The sequence below is a fragment of the Ctenopharyngodon idella genome, chromosome 24 (assembly GCF_019924925.1).
Source record: "Ctenopharyngodon idella isolate HZGC_01 chromosome 24, HZGC01, whole genome shotgun sequence".
In the NCBI taxonomy this organism is placed as follows: domain Eukaryota; kingdom Metazoa; phylum Chordata; class Actinopteri; order Cypriniformes; family Xenocyprididae; genus Ctenopharyngodon; species Ctenopharyngodon idella.
Genome location: NC_067243.1, coordinates 21315791 through 21325232, shown reverse-complemented (window position 1 = coordinate 21325232; position 9442 = coordinate 21315791). Strand labels below are relative to the sequence as shown.

General features: G+C 34.7%; 1 protein-coding gene across 2 annotated transcripts; it reads right to left on the bottom strand.

The window, feature by feature from the left end:
• Window positions 1–316: 316 nt before the first annotated feature.
• On the bottom strand, window positions 317–8864 carry irf7 (interferon regulatory factor 7). 2 transcript variants are annotated; one of them, XM_051884531.1, is made up of 9 exons: window positions 8730–8864; window positions 6801–6960; window positions 5033–5201; window positions 4862–4953; window positions 3815–3866; window positions 3298–3426; window positions 2060–2449; window positions 1020–1135; window positions 317–942 (listed from the first exon to the last, which is right to left on the bottom strand). In XM_051884531.1, exons 1-9 carry the CDS (start codon window positions 8744–8746, stop codon window positions 799–801), a joined length of 1269 nt encoding a protein of 422 aa, XP_051740491.1. In that variant the 5' UTR covers window positions 8747–8864; the 3' UTR covers window positions 317–798. The 2 variants fall into 2 exon arrangements, with proteins under 2 accessions (XP_051740491.1, XP_051740492.1); XM_051884532.1 differs by having other exon boundaries at window positions 6801–6957; window positions 8730–8855.
• Window positions 8865–9442: the final 578 nt, after the last annotated feature.

The following is a 9442-nucleotide window of genomic DNA, read 5'->3' as shown; positions in this document are numbered from 1 at the left end:
AGAAAACATACCTAATAATTATGCACACTTAAATATAAGGCATTTTTTATTTCCAACCTTCATGATTATATAATGAAGATATAAATGATTAAATACAAAAATAATAGTAGTTATTAAGATTGATGTGGTTTGGAATTGGTAAAATGTCCTTGGGGGAAAAAAATTTATTAACTTGCCTAATAATTCTGCACAGTGTATTCCGAAAATAATGTTTAGTTAGGAGGAATTTTGAAAATGTAAAATATACATTTAATATGTATTTTATATATTGCAAGATGCTTTACATTAATTATTAAATGATATAACAAACCAAATATTACATTTTACATATGTTTATTCAACTTTGACATTTTTACATGATGTCCATCATCCACCCCATTGGTAGCATTATCCAATGACTCCATTTTTTAAATGACATCAAACTTTCTAGATATCACATTCATAAACAAGGAAACAGACAAGAAGCAAATTAAGCCCTTTGGGCAAAGTGTGAAAGATTCTTCACTAGAAGACAAGATATTAAAATGAGGCTGAAGCCCTCATTAGAAAATATTAACAAGGAGATGTTTCAGATAATTTGAAAAATACAGTTTCATTGAGATTACCATTAAACAGTAAAAGACAAGCAATGAGTTTTGCGCAAATACAAGATCGGCAAAGCAATCCCCTCAGAATGCCCCATGGAAATAACCTCTGAAAAGATCTCACTTTGCATTGTGCTAGAAGTATAACAGTAGCAAAACGAATCAACTTGAAAATGAATGACGGTTGACTCATTTCATGGTGAAAACAGAAGCTTTAGTCCATTGAAGGCAGACCCAAAGAATTTATAAGGTCAAAAAGGCTGTTGTGGGAGATTTGCAAGCTAACATTATCTCGAAGAGAGGACGCTCCCTCCATTTGAGCTCTTTCATGTAGTTCGCGGCATATCAGAGGGACAACCTGCGGAGATGGAAAAGATACGTTATAAAACGTATTAAAATGCAACTAAAAATGTGTTTCTGTTTTGAGATATTTACTTTGACAGTGATAAGTTTTTTCTCCAGTGGTTTTCCATCAGGGAGCTTCTCCCCAAAGCACAGGTAGATGGTGTAATCCGGAGACCCCCGTCTGTTCTCTTTAAAATCCATCAGATCTGAAAAACATTTGTGATATTCGAATCCGAATGAGAAAACGCATTGCTGTAATACAGTTGAGGTTGTTCTTGTCTATTTAAAGACAGCATTTGTAACATATTGTCAGTTACAACAGAAAAGATTTTCAACTTTTCCATCAGTTTGTAAAATTTAAATATTTAATATTAAAATCATAGCTTATACTTTCTAAACTGTTACAGTAGCATATTTTGAAACATTATCCTTTTTTCCCAGAATAACCACAGTAACAGGGTTGAAGGCTAAGCAGTCAATTCTGCGATTTGCGAGAAAATTGGAAAAAAATTAGTTTTTTTTTTTTTTTACTTGCAGTATTTTTTTTTTCAACAATTTGTCAGTGAAAGGTGCTTAACATTTATTTTAAATTATATTTATATTATATAAGGATTAAACTTAATGAAATGTATTTAAAATGAATGTCAAATTGAGTAACAGGGTTGCATATTTCACATAATCTGTCACTCAGTAGCTAGTTTGGGACCAAATGCTGATTTCTAGTTTGTGATAAACTTATATTATTCATAAATTTAAGGGGAAAATACATTTTCAAAATTTTTTATGCACAATAAGTATGGTAACAGGTTTGAAGTTTGAGCTTTACCCATACAGTCAATTCTGCAATTTGTTTTAAAAAAAAAACAGAGAAAATGGCATGAGATTTTTTACTGCTATGCTGTAGAAAGCACCCTACGATGATGTCACTTCCTGTTTGTCACAATTTTAAGGAATATTTCATTTTTGTAATGGGGAACAATCATAGTAACAGGGTTGCAAATGGTGAACCAAGCTATAAAATTATGTTTTTGGTAATTAAAAGTTGTTTGCAAATGAATTGGATATTAATTCAACATATTATAGAGATTATTCAGTATGTTTAGTAAATACTCCTTTCTCATCGTTTATACCTCTTATGTACTTATCAAAACTGAACAGTTGTTCCCTGGAGTTCTGATGCAGTTTTCTGGGCTCTGGGTTCTGGATCTCAGATGGGTCACTGGTGCTGACGAAGACTTTACACTTGTCCTGACGGAAGCCGTAGATGCCATACTGGTTCACCTCCAGCTGCAGACCTCTCTGAATGCTGTCTAGGATGCGTTTAGTGAACTGAATCTGTTTGTGGTCGATCAGACCCTCGGTGGTTGGAAAGCGTATTGGCTCTCCTCTCAGCTCAGATGGGTCACACTGGTAGTAAAACTGAACGAGTGACGAACACAGGCGAGTTTTCAAAACTTCTGTTTTTCTGTAGTTGATTGAGATCTCCAGGTCGCAGAGAGCAGGAACGTTCCATTGCTGTGCTAGAAGTAACATTATATAACACAATTTAGAGATGCACTACTATGTATGCAATATTCTAGATATGGACAGCGTCAATGGTTCAAATATAACCAACACAGTCTCATGGCATTTCGCAACTATTTTACGTTTTGTCAAATTTGTGGTGAGTTCATATGAATTAATACAATCTCATTCGTATATTTTCGCCCCACTTACAGTTAGGGTTGAGGTGAACCTTAAAGGGATAGTTCACCCAAAAATGAAAATTAGCCCATGATTTACTCACCCTCAAGCCATCCTAGGTGTATATCACTATCTTCTTTCAGATGAACACAATCAGAGTTATAAAATATTCTGGCTCTTCCAAGCTTTATAATGGTACAGTGAATGGCGCTCGTGATTTTGAAGCCCAAAAAAGCACATCCATCCATCATAAAAGATATCCTGTCGATTTGCATAGGCCGTCTGCCGGAAGCTAGTTATTTTAGTTTATGAAATTTTAAATATGGATATTTTTTTTACAAAAACACATCGCTTCACTTCAGAAGGCTTTTATTAACCCCCGGAGCCGTATGGATTACTTTTATGATGGATGGATTTGTTTTTTTGGACTTCAAAATCAGGAGTGCCATTCACTACCATTATAAAACTTGGAAGAAACAGGATATTTTTACCTAGGATGGCTTGAGGGTGAGTAAATCATGGGATCATTTTTATTTTTGGGAGAACTATCCCTTTAATGTTTGCTTATTATATGTTTTTGTTCTAATCAAATCCTACAAATTAGCCAACTAAAAAAACAGTTACAATTTTTTATGAAACTTGGTTGAATAAAACTGTTTTGGCGTCTGCCGTCTTGTTGACTTACCAGTAGTGTAGGGTTGCTGTACTGGGTCAGGCATGTTGTTCTGCATGCATTGTTCTGGGTAGGGGGTCCCAAAGTAGCTCCTCGAGGTAGTCTGTATGTTTTGTTGGGAACAATCCCATGGTTGGGGTTCTGTGAATAGAAAGGGTATATTGTGAATGTGCCGAATCAAAAGCTCCATGGCATCACTTCCTGCCATGGAGCAAAACTTGCTAATATAATGCTTATAATGAGTCAAGTGATGTCAAATCATCTTTATTTAAATAAGTACGCATAAAAGGGTAGGCGATGCATGAAGCACAGCTCAGACAGAAGTCACTTTCAAAACAAGCAGCTTTCTGTTGGTCAGTGTATTTGTGTGAACTTGAACACATTTTTTTCACCCTCAATTTCCGACCACACAGATTACTATTGAAATGACTGGATTTCAGTATGTGACTGACCGCACCTTAAGATTTTTGTTGCAAAGTCATGATTTAAACTACTAAATCATACTCATCAGTGACAGTAAAATTTATACCTGCAGATTGTTGATTTAGATGCATTGTCTCCACCTGGCTGAGCAATTCCTGCTGTAAAAGACACAATATAATATATATTTATTATATTTTTAAAAATATATTTAAATCACTTTATTTATATACAATACCGGTCAATGTGGAATATTTACGTTTTTTTAAATAAAGTATTTATCAAAAATACAGTAAAAACGATAATATTGTAATGTAAATATTATTTAAATATTAAATGTTTTCTTCATAAATATATTTTAAAATGTAATTTATTCAAAGTTGAATTTTCAGCATCAATACTCCAGTCTTCAGTGTCACATGATCCTTCAGAAATCATTCTAATATGATGATTTGATGCGTAATCAATTATTATTGAGGCTGAATTATTAATAGTGGTTCTTATTGTGATCAATATTTTTGTGGAAACCACAATTTTTCTCAGGATTTTTTCATTAATAGAAAGTTATTATAATTAATGTAACATTATAAAGGACTTTACTGTCACTTTTGATCAATTTAATGCATCCTTGCTGAATAAAAGTATTAATCTCTCTTTAAAAAAAAAAAAAAAAAAAAAAAAAACTGAATTTCCACGAAAATATGAAGCAGCAAAAGCTGTTTTTAACATTGATAATAATAATAATAATAATAAATGTTTCTTGAGCAGCAAATCATCATATTAGAATGATTTCTGAAGGGTCATGTGACAATGAAGACTGGCATAATGATGCTGAAAATTCAGCTTTTATCACAGGAATAAATTATATTTTAAAATATATTAAAAAAGAAAACTGTTCTTTTAAATTGTAATAATTTTTCACTGTTTTTTCTTCTTTATTTTTGATCAAATAAATGCAGCCTTGGTGAGCCTAAGAGACTTCTTTCAAAAAAATGAAAACATTTTTTTTAATTATTCCAAACTTTTGGCCGGTAGTGTATTCGTTTTCAATTCAAGTAATATTTAAAAATATTTCATATTCAAAAAAATAATTAATTACATTTATTGTGTACACATCATCATTTTGGCTACTGCCAGTCATAAATCTGGGCCTTACCTCCATGTCTTCATGCATGTAATTATTATAGACCTCAGAAATGAATGGTAGCGGAAGTTGAACCGGCTCTGCACTCTGTATCTCTTGGTGATCTGAAGAACAAGATTAGCCAGAGCTTTATAAATCAACTCATTTTCCCATGACAAGTGCAGATTGAGCAGTTAAACTCACTTTGAGGACGGATAATGCGATAGACTTTGTGTTGGTCGTCTGGATCTTTGGAGTGATCCTCTAACATCTCAAAGTTTTTCAGGCTATAAAGCGCACAACGGAAATTTGTCTTCCATTTGGCTTTGTCGTTAGGGTGCTCGTTGATCTTCCCACTGACCACAGCCCACTCCTATAACAAAGAGCATGTTACATTTATTTCAAGTTAGTATAATTCAAATTCAAGTCATTGATGCATCAGGTCCAGTGGCGTAACTTTGTATTAAAAAGTGGGTGGGACAGGAATGTGTGTGGTGGTGGTGTATTGTATTGTAATTGTATTTTATTGACAAAATTTATTGACATAGACCTCGTGTTTAATATGATAGTTTCATCCTTACATCTACTATAAGTCTCGAGAGTATTCACAATAGTCAGTAAATACATGGATCCGCATTTTTTATTAGGTTGGACTAGTGGTAGAATTTTCGTTCAGCGTACTAGAGGTTTTGAGTTCTAATCCAACCTCATATCATTTATTTAATTTTTTTCCTCATTAAAACCAAAAATGTTCATCAGTGATTGAATATCAAGAGCAGGGACACGTTTATGTGCATTTTGTTTTGTGATTTCACCGGAACGAATAGAGAGTTTCGATAGATTGAAGCGCTCGTCCGTGTGAAGACTGCGCAGTGTGCACGCAGCACCAGAACACTGTTACGCCACTCAGAGTCCTGCACGCACACCCGACGGGTGACCCGCCAAATTTTATGTAACAGGTGGAATAATATTTACGTGTCGGGTGCGGTGCGGGTCGGACGCGGGGTAGGCACGGGCGGACTGCGGGTCCAATAGCCAAGACTATTCCAACACAATTCAGTGCATTTGACAGCTGCTTTCAAATGGTCCCGTGCTTATTTGTGTTCACGCGCTGTCTGAAGACCGTTAAAGGCAGCACGGTTTGCAGCGCTGAGTATTGAAGCCAATCGCGCTGCATCTGATTAAAAGCTAGTGATTATATTAAAGGGAGCGCGCTTTGCTCGCTATATGTATTTAATATAGGCTATTCACAATTTGAATTGAAGTTTCAGAATATTTTTAGCGCTGCTACAAAGAGGACCGGCGACCAGGTAAACACTGCTGAGTTTCAGAAGAGACAACTGTGTTTATATGCCGAGTGAATCTGATAAAATATTTACTAGCTTTAAGCTTACAGTTAAATAGGCGTACTAAAACAATCTTTGTTTTATTATTTTACTTGTGTTGTTTAATGCAATGTTTAATTAGATGCAGCGACATATAATGCCTAATGTTGGTTTTATTGCTTGTATTATAGGCTACATGAGAAAATGATTTTGTCTACCTCATGTAGGAGATTTAATGCGGGTCGGGTCGCGGTTTTTGTGTCAAACGGGTCTGGTTGGGTACGGGCTAAAGTGAGTGTTTCTGTCGGATATTGGGTCGGGTGTGGTGTTAATAACTGCGGGCGCAGGTTTATCAAACAGGACCCGTGCAGGACTCTGGCGCTACTGCTAACAGCGGCAACGAGCACTCAGCGTTCAAAAACAACACATCCCAGTGCCAGATCGCCTATTATTTAAAAGAAACAAACAAATTGATCAGGTGTGAATGGTGTATCAAAAACTTTTAGGGTGAATTCCACTCAATGGTTAGGAAATCCCGCCCCTTCTTTTTTTAATTCCACCCCCCTTTGAAGATCTTCAGACTGCAGCTATATGCCACTTGGACCATTCATGCAGAAGTGAAATGTGTGATGAAAGGAGGAAGTTACCTTAAATATTTTGATATCCTCGTCCCCAAGGTCTCTTCTAGAGTTGTGTTTCCAAGGGATGCGAAATATGTCATTGCCTATCATGCGTAATCCCTCATACCGCCCACTTTCCACCTGCTCTATAAGCCATGGACCGAACTGAGGTTTGCCGATTGTGCTGCTTAAAAAAACAAAACAATGGAAGATAAAAAAGAGATCTGATTAGTGACGTCATTGTATGTCAGACAGCTGTCTACTGAATGCACTAGAAGCTTATTTTACATTTACATTTATAAGCAATTTTTTACAGTTTCAACCCTTTTTTAAATAATAGGCTGGTCAATAAAGTGACGGGCCAATTTTTTTTGTCCAAAGTCCTTAATAATAATAAAAAACAAAGATATAACATCAAAAGTATGTAAGGTAGTACAACTAGATCTCTTTTATTGAATCCAAAAGGTTTTAATTATATTTTGCTACATATAAAGGTATTTTAAAGATTTTGAAGTGTCAAAAGGTCATTCGGTTTAACTGTCCAAAAGCCAAAACAGCCATTTCATTTGTGATTAAAATATCTTAAAATGTAATAAATGTATGTATTTTTTATTCTGGCATGATTTTATAACATCATATATCAACATAGTGCAAAATGGTATTAAAATTATGTGTAGAAGTCGTTGCTTTGTTATGAGAAAGAATGTCCGGAAAAATGAATTTCATTGATGTCATTCGGAGTAACCAATATAAAGGGACCATTTTGGATCAAGTCATGCGGTCAGTATCATGTGACAGGATGTGACATCATTCACCTGCAAAGGACCACATGGTCATGAAGCAAAGTAACTATAACTCTCTTTTAACAATTTGAAAAATTCATGTTTTCACTTGCTCATACGCATGTCCCAAAACATCATGTCATTCGGTACAATCGCTATCAAACAAGAAAAATGTTGTAATATTTAAAAAACTTGTACTAAATATAAAATGTTTGATTGTCCTTTTGTTAGCTAGCTAGATCAGCCTGTTAGCATTGATTGAAAATATTGTCATTCGGTATAACCAAAAGTGTCATTCAGTAAAACTGAAATTTTGGTTGAACCGAATGACTTTTTTGGTGACAAATTTTGTCAAAAGCAGTGTTAACTGATTATAAAAACCACATAATCTCATTGTTAACACTTAATAAAACTTCAAAAATTAATTATATCTCCATTATGTTTTTTTTTTTACACTTTTAAAAACCTTATTCGTCAATGACCCAGGCCTAATTTTTCAAATAACTTATAAACTCAAATACACTATGTATGCTACACTGCAGTGTTTATTATATTCGGTGCTAAATGTAAATATAAGGATTTTGGTTGACTTTTAACAATATTAATTTTCTACAATATTTTGCTTTAATTGAAACTTGTATCAATATATGTTTTTTTTAATTCAAACAAAAATGTAAAATAAAACGTCCAAAATAATTGCCTACAATAGTTTTTTTTTTTTTTTGAACTTCATATTACCTTTCACTTTTTAAAACAGTATGCAAAGATACATAATTTGAATATGCAAATATATAATTAGCGAAAACATATATATAAATATATATACAGACTTTATCTCCATTGTTGAACTATATGTAGGTCAACATTCCTGTCCGAAAATGTAGTCCTAATCACTACCCCTATACCTAACCCTAACCCTAACTTATCCCTAAAATCAGAAATGATATGCTAATAACACTAATGTAGAAGCACCTAACCCTGGTTGCAAGCCTAAACTCGACACAAACTGTAAACTTGTCCCTCTTTAACACGGCGCCTCAGGTTCAAACCTTTATCGTACGCTTCGTCCAGCGGCTTTTGTGAAAGCCAAAACGCGTATTGGGTCGTGCTCGTGCACTAGGTTTTGAGACACAGCCTATATTTCATAATAATGATAATAATTCCTTCGTCTTACCTCTGCATCGCTGCCATGATTTCAGGTCTTGAAGTAGCTTTACTACCGCGGAGTTTACATTGCTCTGACGTCTCTCTTGTGTTTATATGTCTGTGAAACTCGGGCACGCCCCTTCAGGTGGGAGGAGTTTATCGATAAAGTGAAATTCCAAAAGAAAGCGAGTCGTTTTAGAAAATGAAAGTGAATTATTGTTGCATAATCATATCCGTTATGAGGTGAAGGCTGCTGATGCAACACCTATTGGCTTTAAAAAAAAAAAATACATATTTACATGTCTGTTATACGGTCACCATGATTTTGCCAAGTAAGACGTGTTCCTGGATTAACATATTTTGTTGATCCTGGAACAACATTCCAGTGTGAAAATTTATTCTTAACCCTATTCCTACCCCTAAACCTAATCCTACCCATAACTTATCCCTAAAATCTGAGGGGAAAGACAGGTGAATAACATTGATGTAGAAGCACCTAACCCTGGTTGCAAGCCTAAACTGGACATAAATGGTAAACTTGTCCCTCAGATCTGATTGGTTGATTGGAATGTTGTTCCAGGATCAACAAAGATGTTTTACTTGGCAAAATCACGGTGACCCTGTTGGTCTGGGCTTTCAACCACTTTCATTTGTTTTATTCCTAAAAAGACTCGTTCTCAGGGGTATTCAAACATTCTGATGCCAAAATATGATGACCCTAGTAAGTCAGTGTGACATCTT

Excerpts from the sequence above, each read along its gene's own strand:
- irf7 (XM_051884531.1), bottom strand. Across the intron at positions 5,202-6,800 it reads AGGATATCAAAATATTTAAG|GAGTGGGCTGTGGTCAGTGG; the intron begins GTAACTTCCTCC and ends TCTTTGTTATAG. Across the intron at positions 2,450-3,297 it reads ACAGCAACCCTACACTACTG|CACAGCAATGGAACGTTCCT; the intron begins GTAAGTCAACAA and ends TGTTACTTCTAG.